The sequence below is a fragment of the Nestor notabilis genome, unplaced genomic scaffold, assembly GCF_000696875.1.
Source record: "Nestor notabilis isolate BGI_N333 unplaced genomic scaffold, ASM69687v1 scaffold3546, whole genome shotgun sequence".
Lineage (NCBI taxonomy): Eukaryota > Metazoa > Chordata > Aves > Psittaciformes > Psittacidae > Nestor > Nestor notabilis.
The window spans coordinates 25190-47602 of NW_009931338.1; the positions used below are offsets into that span (position 1 = coordinate 25190).

General features: G+C 40.7%; 1 protein-coding gene across 2 annotated transcripts in view; it reads left to right on the forward strand.

Moving 5' to 3' along the window:
• MYH9 (myosin, heavy chain 9, non-muscle) overlaps window positions 1-22413 on the forward strand; it is a 55508-nt gene that overhangs the window by 9781 nt on the left and 23314 nt on the right. Inside the window, exons 3-12 of one of the 2 annotated variants that reach the window (XM_010015836.1) lie at window positions 7701-7728; window positions 8497-8590; window positions 9835-9843; window positions 13720-13812; window positions 14498-14561; window positions 15089-15187; window positions 16065-16208; window positions 19009-19104; window positions 20161-20279; window positions 21314-21466. In XM_010015836.1, coding sequence (XP_010014138.1) covers window positions 7701-7728; window positions 8497-8590; window positions 9835-9843; window positions 13720-13812; window positions 14498-14561; window positions 15089-15187; window positions 16065-16208; window positions 19009-19104; window positions 20161-20279; window positions 21314-21466 — 899 coding nt within the window. The remainder of the gene's footprint in view (window positions 1-7700; window positions 7729-8496; window positions 8591-9834; window positions 9844-13719; window positions 13813-14497; window positions 14562-15088; window positions 15188-16064; window positions 16209-19008; window positions 19105-20160; window positions 20280-21313; window positions 21467-22413) is intronic. The other variant, XM_010015837.1, reaches the window with a different exon arrangement.

A 22413-nucleotide genomic window follows, 5' to 3' on the forward strand; every position in this document is an offset into this window, starting at 1 on the left:
ATGGCAAGAATCTGTACGGAGAATAGAAGATGAAAGCATCTGGTGCTCCTCATGAGCTGGAGGCATTTAGGATTAGGCTGCCTTCCCCAGGTTACTTTTAGAGCCCTGAAGGCTGGGAATCCTTCATGGTCTGGAGAAGGATATCAAGCTGTTGACTCTGACTTCTGTCAGCATGGGGTATAGTTATCTCTTAAGCTGACATGACAGAGTGGAAAAGCCTTGCATGTCAATCGATTTGGACTCTGATTATCTTTTTTTTTTTTTTTTTTCCCAGTCAATTTATGGTATTTTAATAATGAGGCCTTTCAAAGGAACATTTATCAGGAAAGCAGCTGGGAAGGGAGAGGAAGATGAGAGCTTTATTCCAACCTCTGTTAATCTAGAAACTATTTAACCCTTTTCAGGCATCTGTGCTGATGCACTATGGGTGAGCTTGTTCCTCTTTCAGTGTCTACCGTGGTTACTCCATTTACAAAAGTGTCAGGTGGCATTTGTACATTCCAAGAGGTTATATTGCTTTTTGTTAAATTTTGCTAGAAGTACTTCCTTGAAGCAATAACACAATGGAGAACACGTTCAAAGTGATTATTATTTTCTCTTTTTTTTTTTTTTCCTCCTTTCTTTGACCCAACACATTAAGGCTCAGAACTGAGATGAAAACATTATTTTGCTATATGGTAGTTGGAGTAGCTTCATGTACTTCAAGATGAGAACTCTGAAAAGTGTAGCATTTTTGTTTTCAGAGAAAACAACCATTTGTCTTAATGCTTCTGTTCCTTGGATAACCTAGATGCCAGAAGCCTCAGGTCTGACTGCTTTCAGAAGAATTATTCTTCTGGTGCTGATGACTGGAGCCTGCAAGTGGAGAGACGTCAAATCATTATTCTAATGCAGCAGGTGTACACTGAAGGGATACATTCTTTACCTCAATTCATAGTCTCCACGGGATCTATTTAGAAAAATACATTTAAAGCAGTTAAACAGCACCTGGTTTTCTATTTGGATCTTATACAGGGCATTTTCTGTGTCAAATTCTGATAGAACCTAGAAATTTCATTGGTGTTTGGAGCATGATGGCTGTTTTTAAAGCTGTTGTCTGCAACTTCAGACTGTGGTTATTTTCCAAAACTCAACCTGCTCAACTAAGAGACAGGTAGGAGAGGGAATAGACAGCACGTTGCTTATGAATGTGCTCCATCTCCTTTCTTATCCAGTTTCTCCACGTACTAGTGAAGGGCTCCTAATGGTTCACTAAAAACTTTTGAAATCATTGTCCAGTAATTAAACCTTCCTTGACATTCGTGCCTTAGTTTGCAAAGGAGCCTATGCAGCTTGCACCTTGCTGGTATTCACTTGGGAGTTAAGACAGTCTCTGGGTTTGGTGTTTAAAGGAAAAAAAAATCTGAAGGATAGTAACTTAATGATTTTTATTGGCCTTGTTACATTAAGAGAAGAAACAGTGTTTGCTGTTTAAGACAAATCACTTGCTGTTGTTGATCTTCACATGCACCTCAGGCCCATTTGTCATTTTCACAAGAAACAGTCCTCTAGATCTGCTTCTATAGAACATGACCTTGAAGTATTCTATTTGTAACTGCTGGATGTTTACATATTTCATGTTTCCAAACCAGTAGAACGCTTCTGTTTTAACTTCATTGGTCTCAAGTAGTCTTTCTCTTGTTGCTTAGCATTGGCCTGCTACAGTGCAATATGTATTGCACTGTCCCAAAGTTCATCTTTATTTTCTATACAACATTGTCTGTGTGTTTACTGATTCAGGGATACTTGACTGACAGAGCTGTTCAGATTATGGAGAGGCACAGATGTCTCTTTCAAGTTGCAAGTAAAGGTCAAGTTCTGTTTCCACTAAACCCAAAAGAATATAGCCTGTGGTTTCACTAGTTTCCAAGATTTGTCCAGATTTCTGATGCAAAAGGCAATGCTAAATTGGGATACTAATTATGGAGGATGTTCGTTTGGATGGCATTTGCATACAAATGGCAAGAAAAGAGGTATGTAGCTTTGGATTTTCTTAAGAAATATTTTACGTGCTTTGAATTACTTCAGATTTCTAAGTGCAGCTCTCAAAATCTGTGTCTCAAAATGTGGTTTTCAGTAGAACAAGGAGCTAAAAAAGTCCGTTGCCCACTTGTTTTGTAGTAGCTACCACACCCTTTTTGCTTCATTCCTGTAAACCAGAGCAGGAGCAGTCTGGCAGTCCCTTTTGTAATGGTTCAGCCCTTGCTGTCAGTCTCCCTGCAGTTCACTGTTTCAGTATCACCAGCTGCCTGAGCTTTTGCAGGCTGTATACCACTTTTTCTCTCTTGTCAGGACTTCATAAACATTTGTGTAACTTTAAATTACAGCCTAACTTGTTTTCCTGTTTTGCTGTCTCCAGATTCACTTAAGGAATGCTAGAGAAAGGGGTATGGGCTGTAGTCCAAAAATGGCTTGGGGAAATAAATATTTGCATTTAACCCAGTAGGACATATTTCATTTTGAGAAATGAGATTTACTTTTCTCCTTGTGACTGTCCTCAAACTCCAGATAATACAAAGCTGAATCCTGGCACTGCAGTGTTGCCAACTTGAGTGTTGGGGGTTTTTTGTTGTTGTTGCTGTTGTTTGGTTGGGGTTTTTTGTTTTGTTTTGTTTTGGTTTTTTTTGTGTGTGTGTGTGGTTTTTTGGTTGGTTGGTTGGTTTTACCTTGAAGTTCTGTTGTTGAGAACTGTCTTGGATGTGCTATGTTTGTCCTTCACTTGATTTCTTCCTTTCTTTTTTGCATTTGATGACAGGTTATTAGCATTTTGAAACTTCTCTATAATATATTCCTTAAATGATAATGCAAAAACAGGCTTTCTGGCTCTGTTCTGGTGCTCCCCTGGAGTGTTTTTGATCCTACTCACACCAACGTGTAGGTTAAAGCACCACAGTGAACATACTTGATTAGATTCTGTGCCAGTGGGGCTGTTCCAAGTAGCGCAAGTGTCAAGTGCCTGGGGCTCCTCCAGTGTTAGAGCCCTGAAGGAAGGACGTGGGTTGTAAGATGATGTTGAGGTCGGACGAGAAGCTTGAGGAGGGACTGAGAAACCAAAACTACTGAAGCATTTACATGCATTTAAGACTAATGCTTGCTTTAGGTCATCTCTCTAGCTTGTTGAGGCAGCCAGTTGCCTAAGTTGGGGTAGAGACATCCACTGCAGTGCTAGGGGGGCAGTGCAGTAACGGAAACCTGGCGGGCCAGGCTGCTTGGTTCTGCCAGACACTGGTGGTTAGGAGGTGGGTGGTTCCAGCCAGCTATGGTTAAGCTGTTAGCCTTAATGAGTCAGCTATAGGCAGGGGACTGGGAGCCAAGCCTTTGCCTTTCAGCTACACTTCCTCTTAGCTGCAGAGGTGATGTCACCAGTGTGTGAATGCTATAGTACTTCTCCTTTTATGGAGATGAACAGGCTTGAAACTGGAGTCACTCATGCAGAGGAAGTGGGTGATAAAGGCCTGCTCGGATGTTCTGTGACCCAGACGTGGAGCTCAAATCGCACATTCTCCTCTAGCCTCCCAACCTTTTTCTTCTCCCCTCCCAAAACATCTAAAAACAAAATTCAGTTTTGAGTCTGGAGCTCTATTAATTTATCAATTATGCCAATAAATTCAACCACAGCAGTTCAGCATTCATTCAGATTTGTTGTTTTGCACTAGAATATTTGGCTGAGGACTTCTTATGTACAAGATGTCTCTCTTGTGAAAACAAAATTTGGTTTAATTATGTTTTCAATGTCCTGGAAGCAGTCTGAAATGCAATGTTTTATTTTTGGACTGAAGAAAGTCAAGAAAGAGATATTATGGGGGTTTTATATAGTAAAATTAAGCTACTGATCTTAATATACCATACTGCTGTATAGCTTAAATTTGAAGGATGTTTTACATCCTGAATTTCTGGATGCTTGAGGCTGCTGCTTCTTATGATCACTTGAATACTATGGTGATGAGACCTAAAGAAGAGGCTAGATAAAAAGCTTTTCTTGCCAGCTGGTCTGAAATACAGAACTGTTGCTATAATTAACTAATGAGTTGTTATTCTGGATTGTCTTTAATAAGTGACTCTGTTTAGGATTGAAAAGCAGATGCAGATTTCTTTTAATCAGGCGTTTCTTGATGGTGTTATTATAAGCCACTGAGTTTATGGTACCCAGCACATTCTCTTTTGCTGAGTAAGTTGCTTGCACAACTGACAATGGAGTAAAGGCAAGTGCTGACTGAAGTAGTGCAGTTACGCCCATGTTGAATGATCCTTAAAAAACAAAAAAAAAAGGAGGGGTGGAGGTGGCCTTTTATCTGGACAACTGAATTCTGATTCGGGATGGCACCAGTCAGTGTTATATGGAGATGAATATTGGCATTTAAGGCAATTCTCAACTGGAAGCATATCTAAGAGTTATGCTTTTGTATGCGTTAGCTCTTTGCCCCTTTGGTCGGCTCCAGTTTCCTGTTGCTCAACACATTATTGGAGTTGTCTGTCTGTACACAATTAGAGGAATTCCAGCTATCCCAATGACTGCTGCTTTGCAGTCCTGGGAAAGAATTTCCCCCGGATTGCAAACAGGAATGTTGCCTTTTATGGCCCTGTCTGCACGCTGCCGGTGACTTGCCCGCACTCGCAGGTACGTTCCTGCTGGCTTAAAGCAGAGGTGACTAACGCAGCTGCAGCAGGCCACCACGAAGGTATGTTGGGGGAGGAAAATGTAGTGCCAAGAGGATTTTGAATGCTGTCTGTGACTTTTCCTGCCTGAGCACTTTTCAACACCTTGCTCTGTGTTTAAGGTGTGGAAAAGTCCTGTGCTTACCCCTTTGGGACTTCCTCAGGTCACTCCAGGGTGCAGTTACTAACTTGCCTCACTGGAATGAGGCTCGAAAAGAGCTGCTCAACCAAGTATGACAAAACTTGTCATGATCAAAAAGTGTTCGGTGCCAAAGAGCTTCTTGGTATTATCGGATGTTGATTGTCTCTTTTTCTGTTGGGGTTTAACTCTCTGCTTACCAATTTCTTCCTCTGAAATAAGGATCTTCTCCCTGGAGAAGGGGGAATGGGAAGGAATTCAAGTGCTTGGAGCTTCACTGCCTGTCTTTGAAGCCCCAGCTCATAATTCCAAGACCAGAGCTGCTTATCAGGAATAAGGAGCACCTTCCTTAGGGTTGTCTTTTTTCTTTCCCCTTTTTTCATTTTTCTCTCAAGTTGGCTGTTTAAAGAGCCTCTAGTACCTGAATGTGAATATAACCTTTTCTAGAACAAGCGGGCTGCTTTTTTGTAGCCAAACTTTCAGAAGTAGATGAAATCAATGATGAAAGCACAATCTTGTCCTTTCACGCAGCTGCTTTGTGATAGAGAATGGCACCCAGGCGGTCACACTACCGACGAATACGTTACCTCAGGCAATCCATAAATGAGTCATTAGTTATTCCCCTGATCCACCCTCAAAGTGCCCAGTCACAAAGAGGTCTGGCATACGCCTGCTGAGCCCTTGGCCCACTGGGAACCTTAAATGGGTTCAGGGAAGATGGGTAACATTTACTCTTAGCCTGGCCTTCAGCAAAAGGGGTGCATATCTTAAAGGCAATGAATAAAATTCAGCACTTGAAAAAATTAATATGCAATGCCAGTAAAGCTGCAGTGTCTACTTCTGAATGCTTAGTAATTTGCCAGGGCAAAACCATTTGAGTGATGATTTTTTTCTGCTTGCTTTCTTCCAGACTTAGGGCTAATCAGCTCTTTCTGAGAACAGTATTAACAGGGATAAAGCAGATTATTTTCCTCTAATTTTTTTTTGCTCATCTGCATACAGTCAGTTTTCAGTAAAGAAGCTTAAGAGCATGAGTTGCCTGTCTGGTGTGTGAACCTAGTGTTTCCATTATTGCTTTCAGAATGTTATATAGTAACATACATTAACATCATCACTAACGGAGTATGTTAGTGATGATGTTAAGAACAAAACGCTAAATTCAGTTGCAGCAGCAGTGTGTAAGAGTATAGAAAGTAGTTCGAGGTACTTGAACTCTATCTGACTATAAAGCCTTCCCTAATTGCAGTTCAAAATTAAGTTTTGTGCTTATCTTGCACAAAACAACTTGAATGGTGACTCAGTTATATCATCTAGTACTCTAGTGGGGAGAGTATTGGATTCACTTGGGTTAACACATTGGAGAAAAGAATAAAAAGAACCAGTAGCTACATATGAGGGCAGTCAACATCCATAAACATACTGATGATGGTTATTAATTGATGAAGTAATATTTTGGAGCAATCCAGTGAATTGGAAGTTTAAGCCTTGCTTTTTCTTTTAGAGATTAGACTTCTGTCCAACAGAAAATTGGGGCTCAGTGTGGAAAAAGGAGAGAATGACATTAACTGGATGGAATCTGAGTGATGTGTTACTGAGGTTCTTGGACTGGTTGAGCCGATTGTCTTTTGGTCTCGATCTTGAGCAAAAAAACCCAGACCCACCAAAACAAAAAATAATATACACAAAAAGCCCAACCAAACAAAAAACCCCACAAATCCAAACCAAACCCCAAATGGTTAGCTTACAAGCTAGTGGGGATTTTGAGTTCAGTGACAGTCTGTTCTGTGAGTCCCCCATTAGCTCTTGTGGACTGTCTGTTAATGACTTGTGCCCAAGTCTGTTCCGTGTGTGAAGAGGTCTTGCTGTCCTTGTGATGAGTACAAGCTTCTAAGGCTGTTCTGGTGTAGGAACAGGCAGTCTGCCCAGTGCTTCCAGCTGGTTCCTGGTGGCATGGGGGAAGAATAGGATGCACACTGTGGGGGGGAGAAGTGGGATGACACAGGGTGGACCAACACAGAAGCAGGGGAGTATGTTCACACAGAAGTGGTGAAGGAGCAGTGGGATGAAGGCATGGTAGAAGGACTAGTCAGGGCTGCGTATGAGGAAGTGGCATCATAGGTGAAAACTGGAAGGAGGTTAAAGATGTGGGAGAAGATAGTGACGAAGTGGCTGGGTGAAGTAAGTTCTGTAACTTGAAAGATACTATCATCCACAGCTTGAAATTGAACACAGGGATTAGTATGTCTACTGGTATGTCAACATGAAAAAAGGTTTCTGCTGTTACCAGCTGCTGTGTTAATACAATAGGGGATGGTGCTACAAACAGATCAGCTGTATAGGAGTTGGGCTGCTCCTCAGTATTGTAGTTTTCAAGTCCATTCCTTACAAAATAAGTAACAAAAATTTCTCATTGTTTCCAATGTTTGTTTTGGGTGTGAGAGACCCTGTTTGATGTAAGGTTTTGGCACTTTGGGATTTGCTATGGTTGCTGTCCCACTTCCTCCCTCTTCCATTTCCTCTTAAGTCAATATGGGCCCACTATAATGGGGAGAAGGGGCTGAAGAACAAGTAGATGTACATCAAAATGTAGCTCGGTGATAAAGAAATGTTCACTGGGAGACTTATGTATTGTTTGTAGAAAAGCCGTAAACGGTATTCTTTCTGGGTGAAGAAAATTGCCATGGTACCGTTGTAAGTTGGCATATGGTGAGAGGCTGGTTGCTGGAGAAGGGGTTACCTGGCCATATTTCTGAAGATACTTCTCAGAGTTTACTAGTTCCTGGTTTTGTCTTTGGTTGTGATTTCATTGTACCAGAGAAATTTAATTTTACAGTCTTAGTCTGACTACTTTTTAATTTTATTCTAGATCGAGAGGATCAGTCCATCCTTTGCACGTGAGTATTTCCAGTTGTCAGCTTGACTAGATGTCACAGTTTGTGGGTTTAAATTCTTGGGTGGAGGACTCTCTTAATTTTAAGTGCTGGGGGTAGGCTTAGTAAATCAGGTAATAATTGAGAGTCAAGGAAGGTCCTGCTACAAATAGTGTTAGTAAGAAGTGGAGGAAGAAGGGAAGTCTTGAAACAGCCCTGTTGCTCAAATTCCTAAGGAAATGGAGCTTATAAATGGAAAAGGCTTGGACAAGTTCTTCAGATTTGATGCAGCTGTTATGTTTAAGTACATACATACTGATGAGGCTGGTAGAGTAACAGATACTCTTGATACAGCAGTTTCTCTTGTAGACACAGCAAAATTGGTTTGCCCTCAGTTCTGCATAAGGAATTGGTATATTTCTTCTTGCAGTCAGGAGGCTTCCTTTAGAAAGATTCACTTCATTACCTTTCAGTGCTACCTCTACAACAGCCTTGGAATTATTCCTCAGGCACTTGGCAATCTTCGTATCCAAGTGACTAGGAAGCACAATTCTTTATTGCCTTTCCTCCTCCATGCATGCATGTGGAACCTGCACCCGTCAGCAAACTGGTTGAGGGGTAGCCTGCAGTCCAGCTACACTGCTACTGCTTATCAATACGACTTGGTTTTTCTTGGATTTGAGGGAAGTGCTGCAATGGCTAGAACGCAGCTCTGCAGCCCTTTTGGGGTTAGAAATATGAGTATGTCTCCCTACATCTTTTTTGTGAATGAATTGCAGATTTTCTTTACAGAGGTGAATCGGGAGCTGGTAAAACAGAGAACACCAAGAAGGTCATTCAGTATCTGGCTCACGTTGCTTCCTCGCACAAGTCTAAAAAAGACCAGGTAAGACCTAAGTTTAACGATGCTTTATTGCTGTGCTGACTTTGGACAATAAATACATATTGGCTGATGATGGTAAAAGCCATATTGCTCAATAAAAGACTAGCTACTAACATCTGTCAGGGGACTGAGGAGGACAGTGAACTATGAAGCAATAAAACTATGCCAAAATTGCAAGCCAGGGAACGTTGTTCTAAGTCGTAACTCCTTTGAGTTCAGTGGAGCTACAGTGGGGATAAACTCATCCACAACCTCTTGGATTTGTGAGTGAGTGCATGAGCAAAAGACTGTAAATGAAGCATCACCCATACTGATCTTCTCACACGATTATATTGCATATAACCAATCTAGGCAGTTTAAAACTGCTCCTTCTGTGGAGGAGTTGTCTCCTTTCTTCTGTACTTTTATGGATTAGGTCTGGCTAATCTATATATACGTGTATATATATACTCACACAGTCTCAAAACTGGAGAATACAGTGATAGACTAGTGGACATCATCTGAAAACTCTGAAATTGTAGGAAAATGTGGAAGGGTTGGAAAGCAGCCAAGTGTTAGCACATGAAAGGAGGGTGGTGGTGATGGTGGGAGGACTTAAAAGATGTCTCACTTATATTTTTTTCCCCTCCCTCTCCCCCGATGGACTATTGCCGAATTCGTCAGTTGTATCCTCGTAGGTGAGCTGCACGTTTAATGCACGTTCTGCACCAGGAATGCGTTTTCTGTCCCATTGTGTGATTTTTTTGAGCAGCTTTTCACTCCACACCAATATCACTTTCTGCAGCTAAAACAAATCCATAGACAATTCACAATTTTATTTTTTTTTTTTGTGTGTGGTGCACAGTAATTTTTTGTGAGGATGTTCAATTGGAGACTAAAGTAATAACAAGAATACTTGTGTTCTGTGCTCAATACTAGTTTGCATTTAAGTTTTTTCTTGCAGGATTTTCCCAGATACACCATTCCAGAAGTAAACCTCCGGGGCAATAGGACCGGAACAAGCTTTCTTGTCTAGTGTGTGTGGTGTTCCTAGTAAGATAAATGTAGTTAGGTGTTTGGATTTCTATTCCCTGCAGTGAGGTGTGGCTGCAGGTTGCGAAGAAAGGCTGGGGGGAAGGCTGCCCTGCAGACGGGGTGTTCCAGGACTGTGAGCCTGTTAGCCAGAGCTGAACACGTTGGAAATGTTCACTGATGAGCTGTGTAATGAAAGCCAGATGCCAAGTGTGTCTGTGGTATCCCTGCATAAGAGTTTTCCCGTAGTAGCTTAACGCATAGGCATGTCTTATGCATGTAGAGTATACGGATTAGAAGGCATCTCTGCACGCAGGCATGCTATGTGTGTGTGCACATAGTAATAAGTCACTTCTGGAATCCAACCAAAAAAAAAACTTCCTATTTGCCAAACTTTCAGACATATGAAGACTTTTTCCATGGTCTGTCAGTAGCTGTATTTAGAAACATTCTCCTTTTTTTCGTTTTCTTTTTCTTAAGTGTGGAAAATAGAATCATGGGGTTGAGTTAAGTATTCTTCCACTGCTTATCCTTGAGCAAAACTTCAACCACTGAAGCAAGCTGCTTAGGATAATAGAACAGTCCTAAGTTGGACTGGTTGGACTGATTGCCCAACTTTGATATTTATATTTTTTTGTTCTCCCTGAGTTTTGATTATTCAAAGAAGTCCTGCAGCTCACATTTCCTTCAGTTTTGTGACTGAATGGTAGCCACTGGCCTTAACAGAGAGGATTTAGAACTGGAGTCTTTGAGTGTTAATTGGTAATGAGTGTTCTCTGCAACAATTCTTTACAAACCTTAAACATAGAACCAAAGTATGAGGGTTTAATGAAGATTGAGTAAGTTAAATTTGTTGAGGATCTTGGGTATACTGCTCATGCTGAATTTTTTTCTTTAGGTAAAAGATGATAGTGTCAAACCTTTATGCTGCAATACTAGGCATAGTAGTGGTATAGAAAGTAGTGTGCTTTACCTACCAGGAAGGTTTCTTGACTGTCACCTCTTAAAAGTTTTGCATGTAAACCCCTGTTTTTCCAAGTATCAGAGCAAAATCAGATTTGCAAAGTGCATTCTCAGCTCTAGCTCTCTTGGTTTGGAGGTAGTGGCAGCTTTCACCTATCCCAGTGCATTAGTATATTCAGCTAAATAGCTTCTAGCTGCATGGTGTGACTACTAAGCACATTAAGGCTGCTTTTGGGCCTATCGAATCTAATTATATAAACACTTTTTTTAATTTGATGAAACTTTTATTTATGGAAGTTGATTGATGTTTTCCCATGTTTAGTCTCTGTTTCTCTACTGACATCATAAATCACGCGATATTTTTTTTCAAGATGAGAATGTTTGCAGCTAGTCAGAAGTTCATAGGTAATAGTTACGAATGTTTAAGAATTTGTAATGAAGGTTAGGTTACTGATGATCTTTCTCCCCTCTCCTTCCAACCAACTCTTGTTGGGATTCAGTTCTCCAAGAATCTCTCACATGACTGCAGAGAAGAGTACAAAAGCAAATCCCTGAGGTGTAAAATCCAAAACAACAACCCCCCCCCCCAAACAACAAAATCCCCAAACACCCTCCCCATCTTTTAGTGTTTTAAATTGTATGCTGTTATCTGTGATTTTCTTCATACTTGAAAATAAATGGCTGGCAAAACTTCTACCTTGCATAGAAATAATTCCGAAAAGTGAGATACAAAAAAATTCAGAGTACAAGATAGTTGTCAAGGATTTTAGTTGCTTTGAATTGATGTAGTAATTTCAGAGCTGTAGAAAGAGAGTGTACTGAAGTGCTCACTGTCCAACCACAGGCTAACAGATCCAGTGGCTGTTCTTGCTTCTGTTTTCATGAGGAATATTATACATACTTCAAATGCATGCCAACTGTAAAACAAATTTGTTTTGGGTCAAGGAATAGCAATTACAGATGTCAGAAAATTGGTGGCATCTTAATGATAGGAACCTTAGGATTTCTAGAAAGCTTGTGAAGGACAGCTCTGTGTTGTACACGTTTTGCTTTGCAGAATTATCCATTGTATGACAGTAATGAAGTATTCTCCCTCAATGAAAGGTGACCATCAAAAGGTGAAAAAACCCCAAACAACAAAACTCCACCCAAAAACGTCTTTTAGAATTTTTGAAGGTAATGGGATTGTCTTTTTAAATAAAGACTATGTGCAGTGAGGAATTGATACATTGCAGTAGTGACAGCCACTTACTGCTGGAAACTTATCTTTCCACTGTATCATGGTGCTGGGGCAAATCATCAGGACTCACCAACTTGACCTTTCCGTACAGCTTTCTATTGCTGTGAGCCTGAGCTGGCATTCTGTATCTATATTGCTACTTTGGTGGTTTCAAGAGACCTAATCACCTCTAAACTACAATTTAGCAACCCCTAATTGACTCTAGATACTAAATAACAGGAGGGTCTGTAGTATGGACTTCTATACACTTTAGATCTTTGTGTAGCTAAGCATGACCTTAGTTTTATTTTTAGCTGAATAAAATAGATTTGATGTCAAAGCCTGACTTCTGTTTAGAGGGAGTATAATGGGCTTTTTTTTAAATTTTTTTAAATATCTCCCCTCCTTGTTCCATAATTGGGTTGAATCGCTATGTTGCTGACATCTCTCACTTGCATAGTAACAGATTGCAGTCACAAAGTCCTAGGACTTCACTGCAGGATGGGGAGTAGGGATGAGGTGAGGGAAGAGAGTTCCAACTTCAGTACGCTTGCTAGAATAGGAGGGGAAATGTGACTGCCATGCAGTTTCAAGGACTGAACCCTAGTTTCAAGGCTCTGTTGTTAGAGAGCAGCTAACAACTCTCAGGTTAGCTCAGGTTCCAGCTCAGGTTTCCTTCTCAGAGCTTATCTCCTTGTCGTATATACTTGAGAGTGAATGGAAGTGTTTGCAGCAGCTGCCCTTTCTGTAGATGTGCAGTTCTACAGGGACTGAGGGTCTTGTTTGGCCTTGCGCTTTGCAAGCATGAAATGAGGTGACTGTGGAAGTAAGAAATAAAGACTTGTAGTTCTTTGTACAGTTTCTCATGTATCTACCTCTTTTTTTTTCTATTGCATGTATTTTTAGAGAGACTGTGTAAGGACTAATCTTTTTTATACTGCACTTTGAGAATGAATGGGAACAATTTTCCTTTATAAATACCCTTACATAATTTGCCCATAAATTCCACTTCTCACAAATCAAACTTCATTTCCATCCGTTATGCACAGGAAGTCTTGAGTACTTACTGATAACTGCTAAAAAGAGAAACATTAAACTGTCCTTTTGTGTCTGTAGAAGCTTTTAAAGTGATCCTGAAATATATAGAACTCCATGCTTTTTAACACAGAGGACAAGTAAGAGGACAAGTAATTTCTAAACCAGCCAGGATTATATCTATAGCCTGCAGGGAAAGGTGTATATGCTCCAGTGGTCTAGTATTTGGCAGGGAGAGAAGTTCTGAATTTTCTTTTTCTACAGCTCCAGCATTTTGTGTTGCTTGAGGGGAGGAGTGTGCGAATATGACAGCAGAATGCGAGCTATCACGCAGTTTGTGGGATACCACTAATTCTGTTTTGTGTGTGGCTCCTTACAAAGGAGGTTTTTTATTGTATTTTGGAAGATGTAGACTCTTAGTGCAAGCATTTTGGTTTTGTTTAAATATTAGACCTTTTCAGACTTAACTTCTTAACATAGGGCTAGCAGAGTTCAGGATTCTCTTGCAGTAGCAAGAGAGCTTTTTCCTCGCTCTTCGAGCCTAGATGGCAACACACTTCTGGGATGAGGGGCCTGATCTTGGATTGTACAGTGTTTCACTCTGATCCTGGGAATCTGTGGGATGTTATGGCCAAGTGGCTTTGAAGGGCTTCTTGTTAACACAAAGTGAGCACTGGAATGCCCTTGTGTTGAGGAAGGAAATAAGGCATATTTGTAAATGTTTCTGTTTTACCCAGATAACTAATGAGTCTCATTTTGAAGGTTTAAGGGATCACCTCCTAAGGTTTAATATGGCTTCCACAACCGATGCCAAGCTAGTGTGAATTGAAACTTCAGCGCTGGTTTGACCCAAGATAATGCAGTGAACTGCTACCTACTTCATTAATTTCTGATTTCTCTCTAGGGAGAACTGGAGAGACAGTTGCTCCAGGCTAATCCCATCCTGGAGGCTTTTGGAAATGCCAAGACGGTAAAGAATGACAACTCCTCAAGATTTGTGAGTATTGCTATACCAGTATTCTACACTTTCCAGAGGGAAGACATGGGTCTTGCTTTTGGGTTAATTGCTGTCAGGGAGAGGACAGCTGCCTGTGAATGACTTCCTTCAAATTAATCTGGGAAGTGAATTTCATTTAATGAATTATCCATCATAGACCTTGTAAGTCTCTGGAATGAAGGAACCGGACCCTGGGCCAGGACCATCTGTGCTGATTTTTATTACAAGTTTATTGCAGTCAGTGTTATCGTGGAGAACAAATACAGGTCCTTATAGTTTTATTTTTTTTTTCTCTGGAGAGCAGCAGACAGCATCTGAGAGGCAGATGTGTGAGCTAGAGCTGGAACCTAATGAAAATGGTTGAAGCTAAGACTGAGGGAGGTAGAACTGTTTAGAACATATAGCACATGAAACTGAATGGACTCTGGTTATGCTGAAGCATAGTGAATTAAAATTGTAGAGTGTCTGAATGTCAGGTATGTCTGAAAGTGTTTGGTGTCTTGTTCGTTAAATTGCTGTTGTGATCAGCAGGCATTGCCTATTGGCTGATCTGATGTTCTGCCTAAAACCTGCCTGACCAGTTCTGAACTTCCTTTCCTGGGTTAAAAAGAGGTTTACCTTTGCTGTTTTCTGCTGTTACCAGAAAGAATGAATGCTATTTTTGATGCTGTTGTCTTCCTCTTAGGGCAAGTTCATCAGAATCAACTTTGATGTCAACGGTTACATTGTTGGAGCCAATATTGAGACTTGTATCCTTTCTAAAACCACTTAAAAGGGGAAGTTAAAAGCTGTAGAGGTGGCAGTACCAGTACCTAGCAGTCTCTTCATAACAGGCTTTCTGTAGTCAGGTCGAGAAAGTTGTTGGAAGCACTTAAATTTATGCTAGCAAGATTACTGTTTTAATCTCTTGTTTCTTTGTGACCTTTATGATCATGGTGGAAATCTGAATGAATGAATGAATTCTAATCTTAGGAAGCTGAAATGGAAGCATAAACTGTGATAAGATTAATAGCTTTTAATTTAATAAGCCATTCTTACTTCTGTCCAAGACAAGTAGGGATGGATTGCCACTGTCTTTCTGGTTGTTAATAAGTCTTTTATCACAGCTGGCAGAACTGAGACCAGAAGCTCAGTAGGTTGTTGATGGATAATGATTGGTAAATCAATATCCCTGTTAATTGGCGTGAGGAGAACATCAGGTAGTACAAGTTTTTTTCTCCTGCCACAGAATAGGAAGTGAACTGTATGTCCTACCATATGCCTTGACTCTGTGAAGATCTGCTGGAGAAGTCACGTGCAATTCGTCAAGCCAAAGAGGAGAGAACCTTCCACATCTTTTACTACCTGCTGTCTGGTGCAGGGGAACATTTGAAGAGTAAGTATAATTTTGTTGTAGCTATGGGGTTCCCTCATCACAATGGCAAGGTCCAAAACTCCTGTAGGCTAGGATCTGTTCCTTCATAGTTTAGCGGCTCTACCTTTTAGATACAGTCACCCCTCCTCCACTTCTTCCATACAGTCAGACATCCCGCTGCCCTCCCCCTGCACTTCCCAGTTCCTGAAAACTTGCTTCTCTGGTTCCTTCCTGCACTTGTCTCCTTGCCAGCAATGACTCTACGCCCTTCCTTATCTAAATCACTGTCCCATGTTTAGTCTCATCTTGCATGATGTAAACCTAGAGCAGGAAGGGTCCTACTGTGATGTGCTCAGCGTTTAACTGAATGGAGCAAAGCTGCCAGCAGCTAAGCAGCTCTGGAAAAGTAGGATCCTAGCACACCTAGCTTTAACACAACAGCTTAGTAATTGGGGTCCATGTTGTGCAAGACATGCAGATTAATCTGGAGGAAGGATAGGAGAGGACTTTTCTCATCTTTGCTACTGTTTAAGCTATATATAAATTTCCACCTGACTTGAAACAAATGAGGTGTCTGAAATGAAAGGCAAATTTACTTTCAAATTAATCCCTGCTTCTTATAGAATTAGGGCATAATGATGATTGACATTGCTTTGGAGAAGTAGTCCAGAGGAGGAACTAGAAAGAAATAAGGCAGAAAACCTTCAGTTTTGTCGAATACACATTAAACATTCCACATGCAGTTAAACTGGGCTTGATCCCACATTCATCTGATACCTGCTAGCATATGCAAGTCAGAAATTTGATCTCAGTGGTAGCTTGTTGTCCATTAAAAAAAGAAAAAAAGAAAAATAAAACCCAAATACCATAGTAACTTCTTTCTCAATTCTTTCCTAAGCTGACCTGCTGTTGGAGCCTTACAACAAATACCGCTTCCTTTCCAATGGGCATGTTACCATCCCGGGTCAGCAGGACAAAGACATGTTTCAGGAGACCATGGAGGCAATGAAGATCATGGGCATCCCAGATGAGGAGCAGATAGGTATGAAATCTCTGAAGGGCTTGAAAATGCAAGGAAGTGAAGGAGTGAACAGATCATATCTCTGGATCTTTTGTATGCTGGAGTTCTTTGGTTTTTTTTCGGGTTTTTGTTGGTTTTGTTTTGTCTGATGTCTGTTTCCACACATCCCACCCCTCCAGTGAACAATGTGCAAGTAATAAACTTAGTGGCTTTGTAGTGACCCACCTCTGGATCTGCCAGCACAGTTTCAGTTTATACAGTTAACATTAGAAGTCAAGCAGCTAATGAAAACATGCTTCTGCTTGCTGTTTTTGTTCCCAGTCTGAGGGCTGTGTAACAGTTTAAGAATAGCACATCCAAGATAAAAGAATCCCCTCATTCTCTTGTGCAATGCACAGCTTGTGTGCTCCCCCTATCCCTAAGCAGTGGCTCTAAAGTATCTAATCCAACCACTGCTGGATTAGTACTTTGAGAATGGCCTGGTCGTAGTGCCTTTCTTTCCAGCTTAACACTGAACTGCTGATCAGAAATTAATATTGTCTGATTCTGAGAGCACAGTAGCATGGCAGTGAAGCTAGAATTGAATGCAGCCAGCACGAAGTGCAGTGGTATGTATTCATCAGAGCTCTGTGCCACCTCATTCATGATCTGCTTCACTGGTTGGGACCCAGTGTTCTGCAAAATTTCAGTTTATGTAATACATATATAAAGTCTTTTAAAACTAGGACTGTGTTTTTTCTCTACACTGAAGCAAGCATTTGAGGTGCTTTGAGGTCACCACCTCCTCTGCTGGAGGCTACAGCTCTTGTTGCTGTAGGGAATATGTGCCTGTGCCTTAACTATTGCTTTACACAGTCCAACTTACTATAAATCAATGCTGTCATTATCCACATTTTAATACACTTCCTGATATCTTGAATCATCTGAGACTGAGACTGCTGTATGGAGGTGAAGAGAAATTTGCCTAGGCCAAATAAAAGAACTGACAGCCTAATTTATTGTCAGGATGTCCTGCTACGCTCAGGTTTTTTGAGTTGGGTTTTTAATGTATGCTCTAAGGCATGTTTTTGCTGTCACTTAGATGATCTATTGCTTCCAGCCACTGTAGCAAAGAGAGCTTTAGTGTTTTGCACTTGCTGTTCAAAATGTAAAGTGCTCTAATGTTCTTTGTAGGTTTAGAAGAGTAATATGTGCAGTAGCTGGCTGGATGGTAGGCTTACTTAGTGTTGATGTAAAGCCTAACCAATAGCTATCCTCATTTATGAGCCAATGTCAAAATAAGTGTCAGGACTCCAGATTCAGCTGTCAAACCACTGACTTTCATAACATGCCACTAGGAACTTGCATGTTTCTTTTCTATTAGTCCTGAGGTAGCACATATGGAGCCTTTGTTTGCTCTGCTGTTAAAAGAATATTCTTTTAGAGCAAATGTTTCTCTAACAGGGTCCTGGTTTAACCCCAGACAGCAACTAAGCACCACATAGCTAAGTTGCTCACTCCCTCCTGGTAGGGTGGGGGAGAGAATCAGAAGAGTGAAAGAGAAAAACCTCCTGGCTTGAGATGGAGACAATTTAATAAACAAAGCAAAAGCTGTGCACACGAGGAATTCAGTCACTATTGCCCATGGGCAGGCAGGTGTTCAGTCATCTCCAGGACAGCAGGGCTTCATCACACGTAACAGTTACTTGGGAAGACAAATGCCATCACTCCGAAAGTCTCCCCTTCCTACTTCTTCCCCCATATTTATATGCTGAGTAGGAAGACATGGAATATCCCTTTAGTCAGCTGAGGTCAGCTGTGTCCCCTCCCAGTTTCTTGTGCACCCCCAGCCTACTCACTGTTGGAGTGTTGTGAGGAGCAGAAAAGACCTTGACTCTGAGCACTGCTCAGCAGTTACTAAAACATCTTTCTATTCCCAACACTGTTTTCAGCATGAATCCCAAACATAGACCCATAGCAACTACTGTGAAGAAAATTAATTCCATCCTAACCAGAACCAGCACAAACAGGTAGAATTTAGGGACAGAGAAAATATCTGTGGTACAAGATCCCCCTTGCAAGTGACTGGCAGTTCGCTTTGCTCAAAGCAACTAGAAGCTGTTACGCAATAAGCTTTGATTAATCCGTGGTAAAAACTGAATTGAGGCTATGGTATTGAAAAATGTCTTTCCTGTGCTAGCATCTGATGCTGCTTTTGTAATATGCACCATTTGAAAAGTATGAATATATCATTAGCAATAGGTGGAGTGATTCAGCGTGGAATTAGTAATAGTTACGGTACAGGCACTTTTGCCCACATCCGGCTGCCCTTCATACTTTGTAATGCATGTCTGTATGGACTACGGACCTTAATCAGGGAGCTGAAAGTGATACAGGGTTAAAGGAACAAAATATCCTCCTCTTAATTGGTTGTACTCTTAACCATCTCTTTCCTGTGTTTAATAGTAGTCATTGAGGAAAACTGGGTATTGAATTCGTTGGGTGAATTTTGGCCCTTCATCAGGGAAAAAATGTTTTATCAAAAAATACAGATGTTGGAAGATGGCATATTACCCTCAGTACTGTCTCTCACTTTGCTATAGTGATGTTGAGAACAGGTAAATCTCCAGGCTGTGTAGTCTTGCATAGGGTGGATGGGGAGTGTCCTTTGTCCTGAGTGGGAGTCATATAAAGGAATTACCTCTGGTGTTTTTTCCCAGATTCCCGAACGATCTTTGGGATGTTGAGAAGGGCTTCTTAACCAGTCAGGAAAAGTAAATGGGTCATATCAGGGCTTTTGGTGATGTCTTCCACTAAGCTATTACTATTACTATTTTAAAAGGTCTGCTGAAGGTTATCTCAGGTGTTCTTCAACTTGGCAACATAGTCTTCAAGAAGGAGCGTAATACAGACCAAGCCTCTATGCCAGATAACACAGGTAACCAATCCCTTCTCCACTCCTGCACAGAAAAATGCAGAAAAAACCCTACAGGAAGTTCTTGCAAGTAGAAGAATGTATTACAGTATGTAGGGAATCCCGGAGTCCTGTTTTTCTGTAAGGTGAATTATTTGTCCAAGGAGCTGCCATGCTCCTTCACACAACTGCACACTGTGTGTTTGCAGCCACCCATGGGCAGGAATGTGGCACTGTTCTTGTGACAGGGCTAGGCAGGAAGTACTCGAGATGACCAGATGAAAGGGATTACTGGAATATGTAGTGTGTGTGTGTGTTTAACCATTTTAGGAATGATTGCTCCTACAAACCTATTATCAGACTTTAAGGGATGTTCTTTGCTGATTTGGTAGTTAGACTTGTAGCTGTAAGAGTAAGATGGACAGTTTTGTGGTGGGTGTAAAGTATGTGTACATATTTTAATTGCACTGCCTATTGTTGCATGTGTAAATAGTACCATGTCTCACATGACAGAAGGAAGACTTAACTCTTAGACCTTCGTTATAGATGTACTGCATAAATATAAGAGGTTGCTAATTTACCTTTTTTTATATTTTTGGCTATTATTATGGAAAATACGCTGTAAGTGGCATTTTGGGGAGGAGAGTAAACCATTTTGGTTTTGGATCATGAATATGAAATACAGAGTTGCCTCAAAGACTAATCAGTACATGAAGACAGAACAGTTAGCTTAAGAAATCTATTACTTGGCATAGCTTTGAATTGATTACAGGCTATGAACTTTGTAAAGCTTCTGTGTTATGACTTAATGGTATGAGAGTATTATTTCAAGTTTACTCTCATGGCTTCAGGAGAAACTCACTAACTTGTAGTTTAGGTTGCAAGAGGGATTTTTTTTTTTATGCTTTGGTTTTGAACATACCTTCTTTGTCTCATCAGCCTGTTCTTCATTTAACTTCTTTTGGGAAGGGATGTTTAAAAGCTCTGGGGAAGGCAGTTGCAGGAATGTTTTTCTCTTGCTTTCTGTGAGAAAAACAAAAGAACATTCATCTTCTTGTTGTTTTCTTTGCCCTCCTTTAGCTGCTCAGAAAGTGTCTCACCTTCTGGGTATCAATGTGACGGATTTCACTAGAGGTATCCTGACTCCTCGCATCAAAGTTGGGCGAGATTATGTCCAGAAAGCTCAGACCAAAGAGCAGGTATGCCTTCTCTAAAAGTGAATATGTACTTTAGTCTTTAATCTTGCCACCACAAAGCTAACAAATGTATTAGAGGTTTCTATAGCTTTTAATAACCATCTTTATGACTGAGAGGTATGGCTACCACACTTGAATAATGTAGCAAACCTATTGTTTCTAGTATTTGCTCACTTTGTATGAAGATAGAAATCTGGCTGTCCCAAGGGAGTAAGTTCCTTCAGAGCTGTATGCAAAGGTGACATTTTCAAATTGCTGTAATACAGAAAGCACCACTTCTGTATTGTATATTCTGTATGACATTTTTTCCTACTAGGGTGGAAGAATTTGCTGCTCACCCTTCAAATTCACTGTAAGTTTTGTAGCACTCTTGAATCTAGTTGTGCTCAAAATGAAGCCTGACCTAGGAGCTAGTGGCCTCCTGAACAGAGGAAAGCCCCTGTGCTTACTCACTGCATGGCTTCTTTATGAGCATGTTCTCATTCTCAATGTAAACAAACATGTCCATATAACATAGAAGGGTTTAGGAAGAGCACAAAGCCTGGAAATAATCACAGGCTACCTTTCCATGCTGCTTTTCAATTTTAATACTTAATTTCTTACTACACATAGTATTTCTGTGTCATCACAGGTAGGGTAGTGACATGAGAGGGAGGGATTTGCCTTCAGAAATCCCAAATTACAAAAGAATTTAAATGCTTTCCTTAGGGCCTATGAACATGCTGTGTTAATATAGTCTTTGGAGGTGAGTGGGCATAACCTTTCCTGAATACCAGGCACTGGTTTCTCCGACAGGCAGGATCCTGAAATTTGGCTTACACACACTAATTTAGTAAGACAAATTCTTTGCTCTTGTTTATGGAGTGGCACTGTGCCACCTACTTTTCATTGGGAGTAACATCTGAAGTTAGGCTTTTTCAGTGAGTTTGGTGGAGTGAAAATATCAGCCTACTGCTGGGCCCTTAGATGCCAAAACAGTGTAACCTGTGCCTTCCTTTGGATATATAATTCCTGATTTTTGTCTTTTTTCTGTTCAGGCTGACTTTGCCATTGAAGCGCTGGCTAAAGCCACTTATGAACGTATGTTCCGGTGGCTGGTTATGCGGATCAACAAGGCATTGGATAAGACCAAGCGGCAAGGTGCATCCTTCATTGGAATCCTTGACATTGCTGGCTTTGAGATCTTCGAGGTAAGGAGATGTCAAGTCCTTGCACTTGGTACAATGAACCATGGAGCAAAGACTGCTGAAGGAAATGGCTTTAAAACTGGAAAAGAACAGTTTAGTTTTGGATAGGCTGTATATTCCACTTCTGTTCCTAGAAATCTCTGCTGATGTGAACTGTCAGATAAGTTATTAACTTCAGTGGTTCATTCTATAGTATTTTGTGTGTGCTGCAAAAAAATTATCTCATTGCTGCATATTCTGATGTTTACATCCTTTTTGGTATGTGTATTAGAACTATTTTAGTTTCACAGGTCCAGGTGTTCTTGATTCTTTATAGCTCACAGCTTAAAAGTTTTCTAACCTACAAAAAAAGTCTTAGAAAATGTCATCACTGAATTTAATATTTTATGTCACATTAGTCTGTCCCAAAACATTTAAGGGATGACCCACTAAAACCTATTAACATCATTAAATGTTGTTAGAAATGGTTTCCTCTTCCTACTGATGAGTTTTAGGAAAAGACCAAATCAGATCCAGCATAAATTCTGACCTATGCATTCTCCTTTCTGCAAGAAGCCTGAAAATTGAGGATCAGAGTGTGGTTTCACATACAACTTAAATGGAGTTAACAGCAGCTCCCTGATGCAGAAAAGGGGTGAACTTGCTCCTTCTCCTCTCTTCTGCTCCTGGCTGCAATTGCTTGTACCGTTCACCTCTCTACCCCTGTGGAAAATATCTTCTTAGGGTGTTTTAGAATTGAATCAGTCTGCAAAGGGAACTCTAAGCATAAAAACTGATGCAAGATAAATGGAGGAGAGGAAAAGCTAAAAGGAAAGTTGAGGGAGAGATGGAAAAGAGGGGAAGTGGGAGCTCCCCCTGTAGGTGGTAGTGAACTGCTAGGCAAAATCATGTCTGTGAAACAATTCTAGAATATGGCTTTGCATTACACTTAGTTGGAAGCAACAACAAGC